General features: G+C 34.6%; 1 protein-coding gene across 1 annotated transcript; it reads left to right on the forward strand.

Moving 5' to 3' along the window:
- Window positions 1-1,400: 1,400 nt before the first annotated feature.
- On the forward strand, window positions 1,401-15,076 carry LOC111389147 (protein TPLATE). Its single transcript, XM_023014027.1, has 7 exons — window positions 1,401-2,716; window positions 3,803-4,399; window positions 4,812-5,173; window positions 11,627-11,930; window positions 13,084-13,206; window positions 13,284-13,739; window positions 14,325-15,076. Exons 1-7 carry the CDS (start codon window positions 1,589-1,591, stop codon window positions 14,838-14,840), a joined length of 3,486 nt encoding a protein of 1,161 aa, XP_022869795.1. The 5' UTR covers window positions 1,401-1,588; the 3' UTR covers window positions 14,841-15,076.
- Window positions 15,077-24,381: the final 9,305 nt, after the last annotated feature.

Raw genomic sequence — 24,381 nt, forward strand, 5'->3', positions numbered from 1 at the left:
CCCGTAGAAGGAGAGCCATATGAGTTTTATTTTGAAGCCGTATAGTGCCGCAAGAATCCACACGAAGGGAAGACAACACGACTTTAGGACAGCGTCCTCGACGTAACTCCCAAGACTTGTCATTTCTAACTCTCCTCTTATATTTGTATTCTTATTGAATTATATTACTTATATGTTTATGTTTAAAATAGTTGTGCTAAATAATATTTTATCTACACACAAATCATCAATTTTCTCAACAAGAGGAAGCGATCGTCGTTGAAATCATCCTCAATATCTTCTAACTCTTCATCTGTTTTCCCATCTATCCATTTGTTTTTAGCCTTGGACCTTCCATATCTTTGTACACGAAGTGGTAATCTCCCATTTCCTTTTGCTGTGTCGTGGGGTTTCTCTGGATTAGATGGACCGATCGATCAATGGATTCAGGGAAAGCAAAATGAATAAAAGGAGGGCCAAAAGTTAAGAGCGTAAAAATTCGAGTTAAATGTTTCATTAGTTATTGAACTTTGCACCATGTTACGACTTAGTCACCGAACTTTATCAGTTGTCTCATTAGCCACTGAAGTTTACACCATTGCAGTCAGTTACTCACCAAATGAATTCCATCAGTACATCTATACAGGTTGGACATCGAAAAATCTAGTTGTACCGTTAAATACTTAAGTGGATCCTCCGCGTAAACCAAACACGTCTAATCATTTTCAAATAAACCCAAACACACCTTATCATTTCCAAATCCATAACACCAGCCCTCAAGTTTTATTTCATTTCTCTTCTGAACATCACGACAATAATTGGGCAAAAAAATGTCCCAAACAATAAACCCTAAATCCATTTCAAAATTCCATCTGGGGCTCTTGGTTCTTCTTTAGCTTTTACTTTGAGCCCGTATTGAATGAGAAATCAAAGGCAAAGATACTAATAAGTTGCTCTATGAAGTTTAAAATATCGGGTTTTTGCCATGGAACTTTGAAAAATGTTAATACATTACTTATTGAACTTTGAAAAATATTGTACATTACTAACTGAATTTTGAAAAATATTATACATTATTTACTGTAAACTCGATCTTTTTCAAAATTTAACAGTTATACTAGTAAGTAACGTATGACATATTTCAAAGTTTAGTAATCAATACTCGACATTTTAAATTTTAGTGAACAATCTAAGATATGGATATAAGTTTAGTGAGGTAATCTAAGATATGAATTTAAATTCAGCGAACAATTGAAAACATTGACCTAAGTTCAGTAACTAAAATTCGACATTTTAAATTTTAATGATCAATTAAAAATATGAATCTAAATTTAATGATCAAAATTTGACATTTTTCGAAGTTTAGTGACCACTAATATGGACCTAACTTCAGCAACATTGGAACAATTAACTTGAATACTGAAGTTGCTAAAAGGAAAATTTTAGGCAAAGTCGTCAACCGCAAACCGGAATTAAACCACTCCAATACCGTCGATAAACCCGGCCACCGCCGGAGTGTAAAACACACATCCATTTGATGAGCCAGTTCGTACTCTTACATATTTATACGTATGATTATCTTTCCATTTGCGTGTAAGTAAGTACATAAATGGATATACTGTTCTCTCAGATCCAAGCGGACCTCCGGTCCAACGATGCGCTCCGTCAGTCCGGCGCCCTTCTCCAAGCCCTCCAGCAGTCTGCTGCCGGACGCGACATCTCCGTCATCGCCAAGTCCGCCGTTGACGAGATCGTTGCCTCCCCTGCTTCCGCCATCTCCAAGAAGCTTGCTTTTGACCTAATCCGCTCCACTCGACTCACTGCAGACCTTTGGGAAACTGTCTGCACTGGCATTCGCAACGACCTGGACTTCCCCGATCCCGATGTCACTGCCGCTGCTGTCTCTATTCTGGCGGCCATCCCGTCCCATCGGCTTGGCAAGCTCATTTTGGACTGCAACAAGGAAATCTCCAGCTGCTTTGACTCTCCCAGTGACAACCTCAGATTCTCTATTACTGAAACCCTCGGCTGCATCCTTGCTCGTGATGACCTCGTGACATTATGCGAGAACAACATTAATTTGCTGGATCGGGTCTCCAATTGGTGGACCCGAATCGCCCAGAACATGCTTGACAAATCTGATGCTGTTTCAAAGGTCGCATTTGAGTCCATAGGCAGACTCTTCCAAGAATTCGAATCAAAAAGGATGAGTAGACTGGCAGGTGATAAACTAATTGACAGTGAAAACTCGGTTGCAATCCGATCCAATTGGATTTCTTTGATGGTTGATTTTGTGTGGAAAAGGAGAAATGCTTTGATGGCTCGATCTTTAATTCTTCCAGTGGAAAGCTTTAGAGCCTCGGTTTATCCATTAGTGTATGCAGTGAAGGCTGTGGCTTCTGATTCGATAGAGGTGATCAAGAAGCTATCGATGTCATCAAAGAGCAGCAGTGATGGTACATTGGAGTCAGGGAATGCAGAGAGGTTTGTAGGAGTGTCAGATGTAGTGTCGCATTTGGCTCCATTCCTGGCATCATCATTGGATCCTGCCCTGATATTCGAGGTGGGAATTAATATGTTGTACTTGGCTGATGTTCCTGGTGGGAAGCCTGAGTGGGCTTCGACCTCAATTATTGCAATTCTTACACTTTGGGATAGGCAGGAGTATTCTTCTGCACGCGAGAGCATTGTTAAAGCTGTCGTTACCCATTTACATCTCCTCGATCTTAGCATGCAGGTTTGTGAATTTCACTTGACATGATTGGCAATTTTCTCTCGGACCTTCTCTGTGATTTCTAAATGCTAACTAAGACGGATGGTTGATTTATTACAGCCTTCCATATAGTTGAAGAAAGAGTGGAAGTGTCAATATAAGATAAGTTGAAACAACCAGGCCCCAATCCCCCCACCAAAGTCCAGATTAGAAACTAATGCTGCACAGATCATGTGTGAACATGGTGATGAATGTATATCATGCCGTGTTTGTCAAGCAACCAGAAGGCATGTTCCTAAAACAAATCCTAGAGCAACCATAAAAATCAGAAATATATATCCAGTTTCAGGGCAAAGGGTTGGAGCTCTTGCATTGCAGATTGTGAAGCAATCTGAAGAGTTAACTATCTGCATTGCAATATGAATTGAATTTACTTGGTATTTTTATGTTCAGGGCCTGCATGTCCAATTATTATTGTGGATGACAGTTACACTTGACGATATATGAGTCTTGGCTTACTCTTTAAGTCATACTAAATAACTACTTATATAAGAATTAAGGTTTTAAGAGATAAAAGAAGTTTTTTGATTCATATCTTGTATATATGAAGCGTCTCTTTCCCCTGTATATATGCTGCCAAGGTGATCTTGATTAGGCCGGGGTTGTCGCCTCAGAGGTAGACACTCCCGCGTCCTTTCTTGGTGGGAAAACAAGATCTCTCTCCTTGTCCAAACTCTAAGATCCCCACTCCTATTTTGGTTTAATGAAGATCATGTGTTCTGCCTTTCCCACTTCATTTAAATATATTTCACTCTTCTATGAAGTTATTCCCTTTTTAATTTTACTGCAGAATTATTTTACCCTAGAATATGTTTTTGGAAAATTCTTTCCATATTGAATATTGAACACCCCCACCCCCCAGCATAGTATGAGAATATTGGTTCTGTCACTCCTGAGAGAGTTATGCTTCACTATTGTCAGGTAATTTGATACAAAAATATTATGGTTTCCAATCTTGAATTTCTTGCTTATACAATTATCAGCAGCTAACTTCTCTGATAGAGTTGAGGTTTTGAGCACATTTTGATGCATCATTTTTCAATATTGTAGGTCTCTTTGTTTAAAAGATTGCTTCTTATGGTGAGAAACTTGCGGGCAGAATCAGACCGCATGCATGCCTTGGCATGCATATGTCGAACTGCTCTCTGTGTCGATCTCTTTGCTAAGGAAAATGTTCGAAGAGGTCAAAAACCTATTCCAGGAACTGATATTGCTTCACTTTTTGAAGATGCTAGGATAAAAGATGACCTCAACGGTGTAACTAGTAAAAGCTTGTTTAGAGAAGAATTAGTTGCCATGCTGGTAGAAAGTTGCTTCCAGTTGTCCTTGCCATTGCCTGAACAAAAGAATTCTGGTAAGGAGAGCCGGGTGATTGGAGCATTAGCCTATGGAACTGGTTATGGTGCTTTAAATTGGACTGAACCAGCTCTGGAAGTGGTGGAAGTTTGTAGGCCATGTGTTAAATGGGACTGCGATGGCCGAACATATGCCATTGATTGCTATTTAAAGTTGCTTGTCAGGCTTTGCCATATTTATGACACCAGGGGTGGGGTCAAAAGAGTCAAAGACGGAGCATCTCAAGATCAGATACTAAATGAAACACGCTTGCAAAATTTGCAACGAGAACTTGTTAGAGATCTCCGTGAGGTTTGTAATGCTTGGTTAAGTATCAAAATTGTTACTTCAAGATTCAGTGAAACTCTTTTGGTTATTGTGCAATGTAATGGCTGTATTTTACAGGTTCCCTGGTGCAGCTTGATTTTATTCGTTATGTATTGCAATTGATCATATTAGGAACAGACCTTTTCAAACATGTGGTGGATTTTTGGAATGTAGCTTGTATTTATGGCAGAGATTGAATTCTCTTTGAATAATACTGTAGTTTTCCAGCTTCTAATTATAGCCAAACTGGAGTCTTATGTTTGAGCATGACTCAGCTATAGGAAACTTCCTTAGTTTGATTGGAACACCCTGTGGGTCAAAAGAGAACGAACTTTGCTAAATTTATTTTAGTTTCTTCTACAAGTTTCTCGTTATATAAACATATTCCATTTGGCAGGTTAACACTGCTAGAATCTGCGCACGTCTGATTTGGGCTATTTCAGAACACATTGATTTAGAGGGTTTGGATCCGCTTCTTGCTGATGATCCAGAGGACTCCTTAAACATTCTTGTTTCAAATATCCACAAAGTTCTATTCAACATTGACTCGTCTGCTAGCACGACAAATCGCCTTCAAGATGTTCAGGCAGTTCTTCTATGTGCTCAGCGCTTGGGATCTCGTAATGCTAGGGCTGGGCAGCTGCTGACTAAAGAGCTTGAAGAGTTCAGGACCAATCCCTTGGCTGATTCTGTCAATAAGCACCAATGCCGCTTAATCTTACAGAGAATCAAATACGTTTCAAGTCATCCCGAAAACAAGTGAGCATGCTATACTAACTTTTTAATGGTAAAAATGAAACAAATAGGATTTCTTTATGTGATCTCAAAAATGAATTTCTTTGACTGTTTTGTATGTTTGTGTACACTTTATATGTATATACTCACTCTCTCATACCCAGGCACACCGAGTGCAGCACGTGTACATGCACATCTACATAGAATTATGTTGCAATTTAGAACTACGTGATTATTATAATCACTTGAAATAGTGGATGGAAATTCTTTACATAATACTACTGTATGTCTTAATTGAAATTTCTAAAATTCAATAAAAGGCGTAATTGGGTAAGTAAGGCATTTTACCTTTGTGAGGCAAGGCGTCATGCTCACCATAAACTACAAAAAATGTCAAAATTATTAAAATGCAAAATAAGCTCATAATGAATCATAAATAATCTTCAAAATTCATAATACAACAATTTAATGTGTGAAAACAGTTAAAAGAAAGACTTATAAAATAACAAAAATGTAACTAATGTTTTAGTTGGTGGATGCAATGGACTATTCCCTACACTGGTTGACGAGAATCATGATTTTTACTATTGGACAGTTCACAACTTAAGACCGTCTGGCAATTGGTTGAACTGGAAGAGTAATCAACGGCCTTTCATCTATATGTTTTGGCTCAGTGCAGGGACTACTGAGCGTGGGAGAGTTCTGTCCTAGTAAAGTGCATTTTTTGATTTTGCCTGTGTGTTGGTCTTTACCACCTGCTGTTCAAATTTGTTTTGTTGATAGGTGCTCAAGGATTGGAGATTTTTTATTTTTATTTTTTTTTAATATATACTATAGCTAAGATTGAGCCAAATTTTGGCATTAAATTCTACTATATGAGATGCACAAGCTAACTTTTCTACAGGTAAAATTGACAAAAAATACTATGCATAATATAATTTTTGAATCTAAACATTTTGTTCATTTTCAATTTCAAAATCTGAACGAAAAATAAAAAACCCTACTTTTTAAGGCTCAAATTGGCCAATTTATCTAATGCAAATGCAATTTTAATTATAATATATGTACCCTAAGAGCAAATCTAATAAATATTCCAGTTATATTTCTTCATTTTTGACTTTTTAAAATATTTTTAGAAAAGTCAAAATTTTTAAATAATTAAGTTTAATACTTATTTTAAGGAAACTCACTTCATTAATAAATATAACATTAAAAATTATGAAAATAAATTGAACTTACATTAATGGTGGTCAAGTTTTTAAAAGTGAGTAATAAACTAAAGCATGAAGCTTTATAGAGTAGGGTTATAAACAATAAGAATCTAAGCCAAAATTATTCTATATTAAATTTATGATTATTTGAACCATCTGGATATTGATCAAACCAGAATTTCTCAGTAATCAATAGCCTCTCATCTATATGTTTCGGCTTAGTGTAGGAACCACTGAGTATTGGAGGGTTCTGTATGAGTAAAGTGCATTATTTGATTTTGCCCATGTTGATCTTTCCCACCTTGATGTGAACCTGCGTAGTCAATCGCTACCAAAACCACAATTAAGATTGAAATCGTCCCCAAGAAAGTCCAAGGTTTTGGATTAAACCCAACGAACTTGGAACCAAGCAACCCAAATCGCCAACGATGTGCGGACCTCTTGATTACAGAAATCAATTGAATATCACCCGATTTTGTAGATCTGACCCAATAATGCTGAATCAAACAGCCGTCACAATCATATAGATATGTCGACCTTTTGATTACAAAGAATTATAAAATCAAAATCCAAGTTTGAACGCCACAAGACTATTAATCTTAATAAGTTCGATTTCGTTCCATCCAGAACAAGAATTGAAGCAAAGCTTTCAGAGAGAAAATTCTCTATTTTAATTCATCATGTCAAAAGTTCTAAATACAATGGAAAATATAATCCCTATTTATACTAAAGCCCTAGAATCTAATTAAAATTGGAAAAAAAAAAAGTCTAAAATAACTTAAATATGGCAAAAGATTAGACTTCTAATCAAAATAGGAAACTTGCGAAATTTCTGTTCCGAAGCTGCCTTATGCGGATCACATCTTTCCCTCTCTCTTCGAAAGGATTCGACGTCGAATCAGAACCTTGATAATCCAAATTGTAGCATTTATCTCCGATCACGGCAAGAACATGTAATGGCCCATCACCTCTTGGATGTAATTTGGACCTCCTTTGAACTCGAACTCACCGCCTTCGGTTGTTGTTCATGTGAAACCCGCAAGCGTACGGGATCGTTGTACAAGTAATAAAATTTGTGAGTTAAGAGTATCGTTCCCACAAGAAATAAGGTCTAATAGTTAGTTAAGTAGTTTTTACTAAATTTGAAGTAATATAAAATCAAAAAAGTTGTGATTTGTATGTTTTCTATGCTAATCTTAAACTAAGAAAGTAAATATAATATTTATTTAATATGTGAATATTTGTATTGGAATCGTGAATTTCCCTATTGCCATTTAATTCAACTCTTAATTTATAATTTAGTAAATTCATGCATTCAAGACAATCGATAATCCACTTTTATTCAATATTCTTTCCGAAGATATATTAAACTTATGTTTAACACTACTCGATTTTATTCCTAATTCGAATTCATATGAAAAACATGCATTGATTCACAGAATTTATCACATGATTGCACATGCCATAGATATTATTCTTAACACCTATTGTCCATGTGTTGATTTTACCGCGTTCTAGACTTATTGTAAATATTCCTACACTACTACAAGCAACTTATTATCTAATTGGTGATCAAGCAATTAAATAATTTAATGGGAATGCAAAACCAATCAAGAAAAAATCATGAAATACTAAATTAATTGTCTTGAATTAAAATAAACAAACGATAGGGCTCATCATTCATCCAATACAATGAAAAACTAGTCTAGCATATTAATATATAAATTACAAGAAGAATAATAGAAAAATATCACCTGTATTATGAAAGAATACAAAAGATGTTGATCTTCACGTCCAAAGTTGAATTCTTCAAAACTTGATGTAATTGAACTTCAATTCCTTGTTATGGCTTGATCTTCTCACTCAAAATATAGCAATTAGCCCCTTGTTCTTGATGGATTTGATGAAACTATTGTGTATGAAGAGGCAAGAGAGAGACCCTTTCATTGCTATCCATATCTTGTATTTATATGATGAAATTAGGTCAAAATTCACGTCCAAATTGCCTTCCAAATGAGTTTGAATCAAATAAAGAAAGTTGCCTTCGCGCACACGTAATTGTCTCCGTACAGCTTTCAATATTTTGATCATAACTTTCTCTTTTAGTGTCCAATTTAGGTGATTCAAAGTGCATTGGAAAGCTAGTTAAAAGAGCTACAATTCTTCTAGAAATACAATTTTTCCAATTCAAACGTTCTCCATCCGAAAAATAGGTCTCAAGTTGACCAAAAATCTTAAAAATATCTTATATGATTTGAAGTCGATTTATGGTAATATTCTAACCATATCTCTTTCCTTTTTACTCCAATTTGCATTCAATTGACTCCTATCAATCTTCAAAGTATCTTTTGTGGTCCAAATCAACCATTAAATATTTACACTTTGGTCCCCATACTTTGGATTTGCTTCATTTAGCCATTTTCCGTTCTTTTTTCTAATTCTTCTTTGAAACATGAACTTTTCCTAATAAAAGTAATAAATAACAAATCAGGTACTAATCCGTTCAAAGAATAACAAAATATCATCATTTAGGATCCCAAATAAGTGTAGAAACTACACTTATCAGTTGTAAAACCAATCACCTTCACCTGGATCAAAGTGTGCTCGCTTCGACTGCTTGATCCTGCAAGTTTGGAATACTCCAATAGCAATTCCATCTGATGAATATCCATACATTCTCCTTGCTTTACTTAGCCCACGCACTTGGAACAATGTCACTGTCGATGCTCCAATGTTGCCCCTCACTTCATCTTCTTATTCAACTCTCTACATATGAACTTTGACCAATGCCTTTGAAACTCCTTTGTCTCCTTGAAAATTACAAAGTCAATTTTCGATAAATAAGGTTTCTCCAAGTCAAAATGTTTTTGCTGAATTTTATCCACCAATTAATGCTCGATGTTCGGCTTGTAAGGGATTCCAATTGAATTAATTTTTGGAATTAAATTTTCGGTAACCTGCAAAACAGAATTATCCAAAATAGGGAGGGAATTGTTAGTTATCGCCAACGCCTCCTCAATTCCACTCTCCCTTTCATTTAAGCACACTTCCAACCCTTCTTTCATCTCCGAAGACTCTTCTTAATTTTCACCCCGTAACTCCAATTCCATCTTTTCATTTTCACTCTCGGCTTTATTTTCACTTTTCCGTGGCTCTACACCCTTTTTCTCACAATCAACCACCTCACAATTTTTTCTTTCACCTTTGTTCAGCCATGTGATTAATTTGAGAATTTATCACGTCACGAATCTTCGCCAATTCCCGCTTATAATCCAACCAAACACTCTTGCTTTCTGTCCTATTCGCATACCTCGCAATAGGTGTTTTCTTTTCCCTTTGATACTCATCTCCTAGGCTCTTCCCCAAATTCCATTTCTCGCTGATCCCTCCTATAATGATTTGGCGCATATCGTCTCCTCATAATATGCCTTAACTTATCCCAAGTTTCAATACGCCTCTCACCATACCTTCGCCTAGATATCGTAGACTCATCCCACCAAGTTATTGCATAATTTACGAATGAGCTCACAACCAATTTCAACTCGTTCTCCCTGGAATAATCATAGCGCTCAAACAATACTTCAATCTTTTCTTCCCACGCCACGTACGCCTCGAGATCATTCCTATCCTTAAATTTTGGAATTGTCGTTTTTATACTCCTATCTATACCATATCTAAAATAATTTCTATCCCGTTCTACAAGCCTATCACCTCTATTTTTCATGCCCCGTAAATCAACCCCAAACATCGCATCATCATCCATGTCACAACCATATCCATATGTTTCACAATTTTTCATCCTAGGCTCCAATTTATCCCGTCCCCACACATTAGACACCTCAACACATTGATCCCTACGAAATTCATTCAATTTCGAATCCATCCTATATATTGTATCTTCCATATTTTTAAGTAATTTCTCAAACCTTCAATTGGGTTGTGTGAAAATTGTGGTTCCAAGACTCAAAAAGGAATTGAACTAAACAACTTTGATTTTGGAATTTTTTTTTTTTTTTTAAATTCAAGAAAGTGGTTCTTGAATTGGAAATTAACCCAACAAAATAAAATTTTGATTCAAGAAATAGTTGGCAATTTTTTTGACACAAATTTTTTTTGGGTACTGTACGGAATGAATAGTACCGTCCAGCAAAAAAAATTTTTTTTTGAGAACTTTTTTTTGACTCTTTGGATAGAAAATTTAACTACGACACTAACACAGCAGACGGAAGTTGATTTGGACTCCAATTGAATTCAAAAACAACTTTTGAAATTTTTTTGGATCAAAGACTCAAAACTAATGACAGACACCAATAACACAAAGGCAAACGCAGAAAACAATCAAAGACTCAAAAAAAAATAATAATAAATAAATAAAGGGAAGATATAACCTTGGACTGGTGTTTAAGTTCTGGTACCAACTGATGTGAACTCGTGTAGTCAATCGCTACCAAACCCACAATCAAGATTGAAATCGTCCCCAAGAAAGCCAAAGCAAGGTTTTGGATTAAACCCAATGAATTTGGAATACCAAGCAACCCGAATCGCCGACGATGTGCGGACCTCTTGATTACGCAAATTAATTGAATATCATCTGATCAAACAACCATCACAATCATATAGATATGCCGACCTTTTGATTACAAAGAATTATATAATCAAAATCCAAGTTTGAACGTCACAAGACTATTAATCTTGATAAGTTCAATTTCGTTCCATCTAGAATAAGAATTGAAGCAAAGCTTCCAGAGAGAAAATTCTCTATTTTAATTCATCATGTCAAATGTTTTGAATACAATGGAAAATATAATCCCTATTTATACTAAAACCCTAGAATCTAATTAAAATTGGGAAAAAAAGAAGAAGTCCAAAATAACTTAAATATGGCAAAAGATTAGACTTCTAAGCAAAATAGGAAACTTGCGAAATTTCTGAAAATTCTGTCCCGAAATTGCCTTATGTGGATCACATAACACTTGTTGATCAAATTTATTTGGTTGACATGTGCTCTAGGATTGGGTTTTTTATTTTCTAAATTTAAGGTAAGATTAAGCCAAATTTTCGCAACTACCACTGGATAGTATGAAAAAAGGTCTTTGTTGCTTACGCTCGACCAAAAAAATGGCTTACTTTATGATTTTATATCATTGATCATAGCTGTATTCATCAGACCTGATATTCTGCATGCAACATTGTGAAGCTTGAAACCTTTCAAATAAATTCTTCATTTTCCTTGGGTGTATAATGTTGCTTTCTTTTTGTTTTTCAGATGGGCTGGGGTTAGTGAAACCAGAGGAGATTATCCATTTAGCCACCACAAGCTAACTGTTCAGTTCTATGACGCATCTGCTGCTCAGGACCGAAAACTGGAAGGATTGATTCATAAGGCTTGTTTAGAACTGTGGCGGCCAGATCCCAATGAATTAACTCAATTGTTGACAAAGGGAGTTGACTCGAGTTTGCTCAAGATTCCTCCTAGTGCATACACTTTGACTGGTAGTAGTGATCCTTGTTATGTCGAAGCATATCACTTGGCGGATCCAAATGATGGAAGGATTACTCTGCACTTGAAGGTTTGGACATATACTCTTAGCTATTTGCTGATGCTGCCTTAAGTAGGGCTGCAAAGGAATCAAACCAAGTCTTGTTGAATGACGTGTGTTGTTTGATTAAAGAGCTAATTTAGGTTGTTTTAAATTATAAGTCAGCTCAGCTTGAAAATAATCATTGAAATGTCTTAGGAATGAACTGAGCCCTAGCATCTCCTGTTTTGCTCTGCTTGTTCAAGAACAAGTGCTTATTAGTCCAACTTAAGATGGTATACAATGTAAATCATGTATGTCATGATTCTTATTAGTAAACCAGGACTAAGAGGGTGTATGATGGGGATTAAAATTAGATTTTTAAGTAGATTGTGATGGAAGTTTTTGAAATGTGTGGTTGAAATGTTGGGGACTCATGAAAGATGTGGTTAATATTGAACGATTGATTTTGACTTAGATTCTAAGTCATTCAAATCCGTACGAAACGGGCTCTAAAATTTGATATGCAGCTCAAATGATTAGGATAGCAGAAACTGTAGCTTCTTTGAATCTATTAATGAGATTGTCCTTGGTGCTTTCAATGCAAGAGTATTTGAATTTCAACTGAAAATATGTGGCTTTCCGCACGAGAAGTGAAAAAAATAAAAATAAAAAAATTTAAAACAGAAGCATCCATGATCTCATATCAGAAAGTCCCTTGGCCCATTTTCAACTCACACTTTGTGAGTACGCATGCATGTAATTGTGCTTGATTGCCGTGCTTTGCAACTGCTGCTTTTCATTTATCTAGATTATTTCTTTTTCAGGATTGCAAATCTCCCTCCTGCTACTGGGGATTAGTTTCATAGTTTTGTTCTTTTCATTTTACAGATATTTGATTCAAGTGAAAAATATATATTTTCTGCGAAACTTCTTTTAAAGACTACTGTCATTTTATATGTATAAAAGATAATCTATCCAGTACAGTATGTCTTCTGATACTAATTCACCAGTTTTTTTCTGCGCCTGTTCATAATTTTGTTTGCCTTAAGTCACGATAAGTTTCTGCCTTCAAAATTCTGCCTTTTCTCTGATTTTAATTTTTATCTTAACAAGTCACTTCAAGTTTTCTAAGAATTTATGCTATTAACACTGCTGTTTTGCAGCTAAGTTGTTATCATAGTAACAGTTCAAATGTTTGCAGGTTCTGAATCTTACAGAAATTGAACTAAATCGGGTGGATATTCGAGTTGGGCTGTCTGGTGGGTTATACTTCATGGATGGATCTCCTCAAGCTGTGCGACAGTTACGAGATCTTAATTCACAGGTTGAGTTGTAACATTACCCTGCTGCACCAGTAAAACTTCGTCATATATTTTTAACAAGAAAAATCATATCTTTCAGGAACCAGTATTATGCAGTGTGACTGTTGGTGTTTCACAATTTGAGCGATGTGCCCTTTGGGTCCAAGTTTTGTACTATCCCTTCTATGGTAGTGGTGCTCCTGCAGATTATGAAGGGAACTATTCAGAAGAAGATACACAAATCATGAGACAAAAGAGAAGTCCGAGGCCTGAATTAGGAGAACCTGTGATTTTACGATGTCAGCCTTACAAAATTCCCCTTACTGAGCTTCTTTTACCCCACAAAATTTCACCCGTAGAATATTTCCGCCTGTGGCCTAGTTTCCCTGCTGTAATAGAGTGTACTGGTACATATACATACGAAGGAAGTGGTTTTAAGGCTACTGCAGCACAGCAGTATGGGGAGTCACCTTTCCTTAGTGGCCTGAAATCTCTGTCTTCTAAGCCATTTCATAGAGTTTGCTCGCACATCATTCGCACCGTTGCAGGATTTCAGGTTTGTTTACTTCATTACCACACTTCTCCTGTTCATTTTAGGTAGACATGTTCTGTTTATCTTCGTAGATATCCAATTGTTTTTTACTCCAACGGGGAGTAAGAAATTTGTAATATTTGCTTTGCTGTGAATATAGTATATATAAGGTTGGACGGATATGACTAATGGAACACTTTCCTGTCCTTGGATCTCTCTCTCTTCAATGACTAATGGAACACTTTCCTGTCCTTGGATCTCTCTCTCTTCACCCCCCCTCCTTTCACGCACAGGTGCACACAAAAAAAGCACGTGGGGGAAGGGAAAAGAAAGTTTTTAAGTCTTGTGAGAAAATTACTTTGCTATTTTCACTTATTTTAAGTGCATATTTGGCAAAGACTGGAAGTTACTTTTCAGAAGTTAAGACTTGCTTTCTAGGAAAATAAGATTTGTAGTGACTAGTAAATTTAAAATTATGCTTCCCAAAATAAGTAGCTTTAGAGTTCAGCCTACTTTTAAACACGGTCAAACATGCTCACAAGCCTCATTGAAGATGTACTTATTTCAGAACTGTTATATGGTTTGTTGATTCAAAATCACTTGAAACAGTTATGCTATGCTGCAAAAACTTGGTATGGAGGCTTTGTGGGCATGATGATTTTTGGTGCTAGCGAAGTGAGTAGAAATGTGGACCTGGGTGATGAGACAACCACCATGATATGTAAATTTGTGGTTCGGGCTTCAGATGTATCTATTACAAAGGAGATTGGTTCGGATATACAGGGCTGGTTGGACGACCTTACTGATGGGAGTGTTGAATACATGCCTGAAGATGAAGTCAAAGCAGCTGCTGCCGAGCGGCTGAGGACCTCAATGGAAAGAATTGCTTTACTGAAGGCAGCAAGACCTCGTCCAAAGGATAAAGAAGAGGAAGAGGACGAGAAGGAGGAGGAGGAAGAAAAGGATAAGGAGAAGAAGGAAAGCGAGGAGGAAGATGGTAAGAAGGGACCTACCACGTTGTTTAAATTAACTCCAGAGGAGGTTGAACATCGGGCGCTTCAAGTAGCTGTACTGCAGGAGTGGCATATGCTATGTAAAGACAGAAACACAAAAGTCAATAGCTAACTTCTTATAAAAAGTTTTGGTTGTATTTCTTTGATTTTCTCGTGCTTTGATATAGTTGGATTGGATTGGATTGGGTACGTTGCAGATTGCTTTCTTCCCTTTCTCTTCCTTAGTTATGCCTCTCCGTATGTATTCATTAGTGTTTGTTGTTCAAATAATTTTTACCTCTTGATCGTTCTTTTTTATGAACATGCAACTCTCTATCCAGCCTTTATAAAATCTATTATTCATAACCAGTCTATGTGACGCAGTTCCTTTTCATTTTAACCTTTTTTAGATATAAAAAAATGAAAATATAATACAAGGATTCATTTGTCATTTAATAAAATCTATTCATGTTATTATATCAGTGTGTTAGCTTCTTAATATTTTTTGGATGGAATTGTCAATGGAAATATTTTGAAGAATTATGGGGATCACAAGTCTTTTACGTCTTCCTAACATGGTTGTCAAATTTCTGAGGATAAGAAGTGTGAAAATAAATAAAGTTTAAAAAGCTTTATTGTAATTACAATGTAATATAATTGACAAAAATATATAATTGCACATTTTCAATTTATTATTGGTTGAAATAGCAATCGGGGTGTTGATTTGATTTTTTTTAGACTGAAAATGATTTTTTAAAAGAATTTCTCAGACCCTCGGTAATTAAAAGTCTACACATAAATTTGAATTTTACTCTCTAAATCACTCGGTCATCTCTCCTACACAATGATAATGACCGAAAAAGCTGAGTAAATATCGAGTCATGCATATTATAGGATCGAAGAGTTTGAACCAATCAATGCTAAATTGAAAAAATAAAATAACCATTCCTTGCTACGAGTTATATGGTAGGATCCTAGTTTGTCCAATAAACCATCATTAGTATTGGGACGTGATAAATGAATGTTAAAATTGTTATTATAAGTATTCATCTAATTAATTAGACATTTCATAATTATTGTCCTGTTTATGGGAGTCGATGATTTCTTTCTTCTTTTTGGCAAGTGGTGACAAATTGTTTCAATTTTTTTCCTCATTTTGGAATATTTATATGGTCATATTATGTGAAATGTGGATTTTTTCTTCGTACCTTACAATACATGGTTCCTTCTAAAGTTTTATCACATAAATTAATAATGTTAAAATGGTGTTTATGTCAAATGTTGTGGCAATTCCACTACTTTTATACGTTTGTAGTGGTTCTGTAATTTTTTGTCAAATTTTAGAGAAATCATGTATAACACTTTTACGGAGGAATTTAGAAAATGCTATTTGTTTATGTAAATAGAATAGAGGCTTGGGCTGTTGGTGGAATAATTGTTGGAATTCGGTTTAAAGATTGAAAATTTTGATTAAATAGAAAACACGACAAGTGGCTTTATGCCAATTTCGATAAAAATTTTGGACTTAATCCGATAGTCATGTTATGAATATAAAATGACTAACTTGTTTTATTCGTCGAGTAGATCGCCATAATATATTTGAAATCTTAAAACAAATTCCAGATGAATAAGAAGTGCGGTTCAAAGTTGGACAGAAAAGATGAAAAACTGGCAAGGATATTTGCCTAACTCCATCTCACCTAGCGTTCGAGCGGTGAAATTATCGCTCGAGCGACAGGCGGGAGAAAAGTTTCTCTTGAGAAAGTGTTTTTTTTTTTTTTTTCCCTCCAACTCCCGATGAGTTTGAGGCCTTTGGCGCCTTTTTTATTGAAAATATGGTATTGGCGCTCGAGTGAAAAGTCAGTGACAACTAGCGACAACAAAGAAAGCTTCCCTTCGTGAATGTTGCTAAGTTTGTGGCGTGTCATTTCACTTACAACCTCTCATCTTTTACAAATAAAACCCTTTGGATGTTCATTATGCATTCCATGTTATTTGCATTGAGCATTATATCAAAAACTCTTGGAAATACTCTCCAAAAACTATTTTCTTGTAGAGAGAAGAATTTCGTTCGAATTCGTTGTTGTTTATGGTTTAAAGTGCTTCTACCATAAGTTGTATTCATTGTATTTTGGGAGACAAATGCCGTAATTCGTTAGCACCGTTGCAGGACAACTTTATCTTAAGAAAAAATGTTAATCACTTGCCTCGGATTTCTTTTCCTTACTTTCTTGTTATTCTTCTTCTTTCTTTTCATTTCTAGTCTTCATATTGTTTAATTACACTATTTTTTCTTTTGTATTGACAAACAACCAATTTCCTATACATATCACCAACAATGGTATCATCCAAAGTGTATAAATAGATGATCCATAGAGGATTAGTTGACTGTGTGTAAGATATACAACTGATTTTTTCTACAATCTAATGAGCATGTTATATTTAGAGGAAATGTAAATAGGTGTAACTATAAACATATTACCCTGCATTTTATGGTTAGAAATAGGTATAATTTGCATTCAAGCTTTGTTTGGAAGATGTAATGTTGAACGTCGAGGATCAACTTGGATTATTGTTGAAATTTATTTGTAATTATGCTAAAGTATCAAGAATCACCAAATAATAGATTAATAAAAAGAATTCATACTTACGGAAGTCATTGTTGATATGAATAATAGTTGTAGTTGTAATAGCAGCTAGATCTTCCCCTCTTTACTTCTCACAAAGTATTAGCTATCAATGGGGCAAGCTAATAAAAATAATATGGAGAGGAGAGGAGACCTGGCCTTTATATAGGAAATAATTCAGCCGTCCCATTACAACTAGAATTCTAATTAGAGTTTATTTTCGTCCATATACTTAAAATTATCACATTATATTAATTACAACACGTAAGGTATAAAAGGTCCAATTAATCACTTAATAAATTTGGCCCAAACACAAATATCATAATGAGCCGTACATCTAACCTGTAAAATTTGCAATCGAATGTGAAGCCCACATATGGAATTATTCCAACATTCTCCTACTTGAGCAAACATTTGATTGTTATAACAAAGTTTTAACACTCGGGTTAGACTACATAGGTGACCACAAAAGTATAGCTCCAATGATGACACCTTACGTAACATAATCCGATCCAACAAGAATATTAACACCGAATATGGAAGTCATTACACCAATTAAGCGATGTAAGACCATTTCACAGCTACAAATGCCAACATTTTTACCGACATGGATCCCCATCCTCCAATCAATGTGATAGTATGTGGTATGAATTTAGCACCAAATACGATAAAAACTGTGCTAATTCATATCGGTCCTCATAATATTTTGGATCAAAATGAAGCCACTTGTCTCTAAAAGAGACTCATCTTATGTCTTTATATGTTATATCTTGATATCACAATAATATTATAATAAAAAGATATAAGTCAAATGCATGCTCAAAATAGTTTATGGATAAAGGAAAAATATTTCATTATTAAAAGAGGTTGTACTCGAAAAACATATGGGTTGCCTACGTACATCGTAGATGGATCAAGCCCAAAACGTAGTTCTTTACATATATATAACTCCCACTAACAAAAAATATCAAATGTTTCCACAATGCCCATATTAGCAACATGTGTCTTAAAGACTTTTGGAGCGAGTGCCTTAGTCACGGAATCTGCAATCATTGCCTCTGTATTGATATGCTCTATTTTCGTCTGCCCTTCTTTGACTCTGTCTTTAACCACCAAATATTTGATGTCAATATGCTTTGATCCACTAGAACTTTTATTATTCTTTGAAAAGAATACGACTGCACTGTTATCACAGTATATGGTGATTGATCTTGAGATGGAATCAACAACTTTCAAGCCAGAGATGAAATTTCTTAACCAAACGGCTTGGACTGTAGCCCCATAAAATGCCACAAATTCAGCTTGTATGGTAGAAGATGCCACTACAGTCTGTTTAACACTTTTCCAAGAAATAACATCACTAGCTAATGTAAAAATATAACCTGAGATTGATTTCAATCATCTTGACATCCAGCAAAATCAAAATCTGAATATCCTACCACCTCAAAATGATTTGAACGCTGAAATGTAAGCACATAACTTTCAATTTTCTTCAAATATCTCGTAACTTTCTTAGCTGCTTTCCAATGCTCTTGTCTTGGATTAGACTGAAATCTGCTAAGGACACTGGCTGCATAGGCTATGTCCGGTCTAGTGCAAACTTGAGCATATATCAAGCTCCCCACAACACTAGCATATGGAATCATCTTCATAGATTCCCTTTCTAGCTCATTTCTTGGACATTGAGTTTTGTTAAACTTATCCCCTTTTATGATAGGTACATTACCAGTTGCACAGTTCTGCATATTGAACATTTCTAGAATATGTCATATATAAGCCTTTTGAAAAAGTCTAGCAAGCCATGATTCCTATCACGATGTATTTCAATGCCAAACACATAGGAAGCTTCTCCAAGATCTTTCATCTCAAAATTTGCAGATAACATTTTCTTTGTCTCGTGAAGCAACTCTAAATTATTGCTAGCAAGTATAATGTCATCAACATGTAGTACAAGAAAAATAAAATTTCTCCCACCGATTTTGAGATAAATACATTGATCAACATATTTTCAACAAAATCAAGAGAGGCCACAACCTCATCAAACTTCAAATACCACTATCGAGATGATTGTTTGAGACCGTATAAGGATTTGTTTAACATACATACCAATTTTTCTTTTCCTTTCACAACAAAACCTTCTGATTGTTTCATACAAACTATTTCAGAAAGATCACCATTTAAAAATGCTGTCTTAACATCCATTTGATGAAACTCTAAATCGTAGTGTGCCATAAGTGCCATAATGATTCGAAAGGAACCTTTCGACGAAACAGGTGAGAATGTTTCAACATAATCAATGTCTTCTCGCCGAGTGAAACTTTTTGCAACCAATCTTTCTTTCTTTCATTCAACATTTCCTTTTGAATCTAATTTATTTTTGAAAATCCACTCGTTATCTACAGTCTTAGCGTGTGGAGGAAGTTCAACAAGATCCCAAACTTTATTCTTTTCCATAGAATTCATTTCATCTTTCATGGCAACTATCCATTTATCTATCTCAGAACTTGTCAATGATTGATTATAAGTTACAGGATCAACAATATGCCCAATATTGAAATCGCACTCTGATAAAAATATAATATAATCATTGGGCAATGCAGATCATCTTTCCCTTTATGATCTTCTAACTTGTGGCTTAGAAATCGATTTAATCATTGTTGGAGGAATTGGAGGTTTCTCTTGGTTCCTCGATTCTGCGTTAACAACTTCAATTGGTTGAGAACCAACTCTTTCCTGTATAACAGGAACTAGAACAACAACTTGATTAGATTCAACAAGAATTTCTCTCAACGTGGAACTCTCACTATCTCCAAAATCATTTTCGAGAAACTTAGCAGTAATGAACTCCACAATTCTAGTACCACGAATTGGACAGTAAAATTTGTATCCTTTTGATCTGTCTAGATACCCAATAAAATAGCCAGGAGTTGATTTAGAGTATAATTTCTTTTCAAATAGATTATAAATCCTAACCTCAGCTGGACATCCCAAACTTTAAAGTGAGCCAAAGTTGCCTTACGTCATGTCCATAATTCAAAAGGTGTCTTTGCAACATCTTTACTTGGAACTCTGTTCAAAATATATATTGCAGTTTTCAAGGCTTCACCCCACAAATATTCAACCAAATTTTTTCTACTAATTATACTTCTAACCATATCTTTTAGAGTTCGATTATGTCTTTCAGAAACACCATTCTGCTCGGGTGTCCCTGGCATAGTGTATTGGGGCACTATTCCACACTCTTGTAAAAACTTTACAAAATCACCCATATTTTGATCAGACTCGTCATATTTCCCATAGTACTCACCACCACGATCAGATCTTACAACTTTGATACTTTTTCCACGTTGTTTCTCTACTTCTTGTTTGAAAATTTTGAATTTCTCAACTGCATTTGATTTATCATTAATCAAGTAATCATATCCATATCGTGAGAAATCATCAATAAAAGTTATGAAATATTTGTTCCCACATATAGTGGAAGGCAAAGGTCTATTGATATCAGTGTGTATCAAGTCCAAAATTTCATTACTCCTAGTTGAACCCTTCCTTGAAGATTTAGTTAGCTTTCCTCTTATACAATCCACTGGAGTTTCAAAATCAGAGAAGTCTAAAGAGGGAAGTATCTCAACTTTTACTAATCTTTTCATTCTATCCTTAGAAATATGACCCAAACGCTTATGCCACAACATAGATGATGATTCACGAATTAAACTCTTTTTCTTTGATACATTGGTAACACATGAGACATCACTAAAAGGAGCCAAAGACAATTTATATAAACCATCACATGAAATGTCATTTCCAATCAAACGAGAATCATTAAATAACTCAACCATTTCATTACCAAAATTAAATATAAAACCACAAGTATCAAGTTTCGATATAGAAATTAAATTCCGTCTCATTCGCGGTACATAAGAGAAAAACCAGATTCTAAAGTCAACTTCACTATTCCTATAAACTCAACATTCACTTGAACTCCATTTGCAACGCTCAAGTTCACTTCATTCTCATTTGGCCTCTGTTTGCTTGTGAACCCCTGCAAGGAATTCGCAATATGAATACTAGTTCCCGAGTCCAACCACCAAGAATTCAAAGACATATCTACTAAAGAAGACTCAAAACAAAGTAAAGAACTCATCTTCTTTTCCAACCAAGTCTTAAATTTAAAACAGTCTTTCTGCCAGTGACCCTTATTTTTACAGAACTTGCATTGATCGTTTTTCATTATAACTACTTTGGGACCACTAAAAATTATTCTTTTAACTTCGGTCAGACTTATTATCCTTACAAAACTTAGGTTTATGGTTATGAGAAGGCCCCTTATTCTGTGATGGCTGAAAAGCTAATTGCACGGTTTCAACAGTTTCACGGCGCATCCTATACTCTTCTTGGATACACACTGTTATGAGGTCATTCAAATTTCATTTATCTCGCTGAGCATTGTAATCAATCTTAAGCTGATTAAACTAGTTAGGAAGGCTATTTAAAATATGATAGACCAAGAAAGGCTCCGCAATCGAAATGTTAAGAGTCTTTAATTTAGATGATATATTTATCATTTTCATGACACGCACCCTAACACCACTTGTACCATCATATTTCATACTCATCAATTTATCCATCAGATCCCCAGTTTTGGCTTTATCAGACTCAATAAGTTTCTTTCCTATGGCATCCATAAAACTTTTAACATTTTCATTATCGGGGATGGCACCTAAAATAGAATCAGATATTAATCGCTTAATGATTTTCAAACAGAGTTTGTTAGCCCTTTGATACTTTTCATACTCGGCTACATATTCAACAATACTCTTATCTGTGGGTTTCTCAAACTTTTTCTCTATTGCAAAGTCCAAGCCAAAAAGACCAAGTGTTATTTCTACATCTCGTTTCCATCTCACATAATCATTCTCAGTAAAGGTTTCAATAGTAGACAATTGATTCGAAAGAGACGAAACATTATAAACTGTGGAAACATAAAATATTATACTCAAAATCATCCAAACATAATGCATGCAATCAAATTGATGATAAAATATCCAACTAATTAATATGGGCTATTAATTAGATAATCCGTAATTTAAATCAAAACATATGAATTCATTATGGTAAGAGCCTAGATCCATCATCATAAAGTCACCCTTGGGCCGACAATACAATATGCTATAAGGTACTCTTAAAACACATCATGTAACTAGTTAACAAAATTACATTAGTTTTCAAAATACCAACACCTTTGGGCAAAATGAAATTTCTAGAACAAAAAATAAGCTGGTTAACTGCCTTATGCCATTTTTCAAAAATATCACATATAATAATACCTTTGGGCAAGATATTATATACAACAAATCAAAATTGTTGCGCAAAATATATAACTTTTTTTTGTATAAAAAATTGAATAAATAACAATGAGTGTGCCAATTTGACAACCATCACCCTTTTTTATTTCAAAATATATCTCTTTATGGAAAAAATAAGGATCGTCTCAAATCCTATAAAAAATTCAATCACAAAACAATAATTACACAACAAATCATAATCATTAATTGATGAAAGGCAAAAATTCATTTGTGTTTGAGAACTGAAGTTGGTAACAAAAATTCAATATACATTTAAATGGACAAAAATAGCAACATTTAATCATATGAGCATTTTAACAAAATATAAATATCGTCAATTTTAAAATTTTAATCTTAAACGGGTCAAAATTAAAATATAAGTCAAACACATTTAGAACATAATTTTAGAACCCTTTTAAAAAGTCAAATTTATTACTCTTTCAAAAATTGCATTTTGACCTTAAATTTAAAAATTAAAACTAGGTCCTCCTTTTATTATTTACAAACTTAACCCCAGTTCATATGGCAAGTAGGAGCCTGCACTTTCTGAGATTACAACATAGGTCTCATTTCCAACCAAATCTGCCCGTTTTTACAGAAAAACCCTAAAGAAAATCCAATTTTCCGTCTTGGCATGCGACACCAATTAAGTATACATATTGTAATTATACTATAATTGCCAATACATTTTATAATAAAATATTACTTCCCTAACGTTAGGATTTCAATTTTATTTCCAAGAATTGTTAATAACCAAATAAATAAATAAATTTGGACGGAAAGAACATGAACATATACACGTAACCTATAACACACTTATTTATACAAACTTTTGTCCAACACGTGTATTATTATTAAATTCAAAGTCTATTGATTTCTGTGTTAAATCATGAAACAGAGACATACAAAGCAGATTTTGACAACACGGAAATCATTTAATACATAAATTAGGCAAAATAGGGAGTTTTATTATAACAGGAATATTAGTCGTATGTAATTTCTTTTACTAGTCAGAAACCGAATGCAAATTACCGAACTTGCTTTTTTTTTATGAAGGAATCTGATCTTAGCACGTAGGCTTTGATATCAATTGTTGAAATTTATTTATAATCATGAAAGTATCAAGAATCACCAGATAATAAATTAATAAAACGAACTCATACCTGCGGAAGTCATTGTTGATATGAATAATAGTTGTAATTATAATAGGAGTCAGATCTTTCTCTCCTTGCTCCTTACAAAGTATTAGCTATTAATGAGGCAAACTAATAAAAACAATATGGAGAGGAGATGAGACCTAATCTTTATACGAGAAATAATTCAAACGTTCCATTACGACTAGAATTCTAATTGGGTTTTATTTCCGCCCACATATTTAAAATTACCACATTATATTAATTACAACCCGTAAGGTGTAAAAGGCTCAATTGATCACTTGATAAATTTGGTCCAAACACAAATATTATCATGAATCATACATTTAACCCGTAAAATTTACAATCGAATGTGAAGTCCACGTATTAAATTATTCCAACATTATTTACTGCCATCATTAGGAGTTAGGACACAAAAATAGAATTTTTTTTTTTGGTCAACTTATATTCCCATACTTTGAGGAAAATCTATTTTTTGTTTCCTAATCTTTGTAGTATGTTTATTATAAGTGTTAGAATCATGTTGTGGTTAGGTGAAATTTTTTTTA

Source organism: Olea europaea, unplaced genomic scaffold, assembly GCF_002742605.1.
Source record: "Olea europaea var. sylvestris unplaced genomic scaffold, O_europaea_v1 scaffold567, whole genome shotgun sequence".
Lineage (NCBI taxonomy): Eukaryota > Viridiplantae > Streptophyta > Magnoliopsida > Lamiales > Oleaceae > Olea > Olea europaea.

Coding starts and splice junctions, on each gene's coding strand:
- LOC111389147 (XM_023014027.1), top strand. CDS start 1,589: ATGGATATACTGTTCTCTCAGATCCAAGCGGACCTCCGGTCCAACGAT. Junction 13,207..13,283: donor TACGAGATCTTAATTCACAG/GTTGAGTTGTAA, acceptor CATATCTTTCAG/GAACCAGTATTATGCAGTGT. Junction 13,740..14,324: donor GCACCGTTGCAGGATTTCAG/GTTTGTTTACTT, acceptor CACTTGAAACAG/TTATGCTATGCTGCAAAAAC.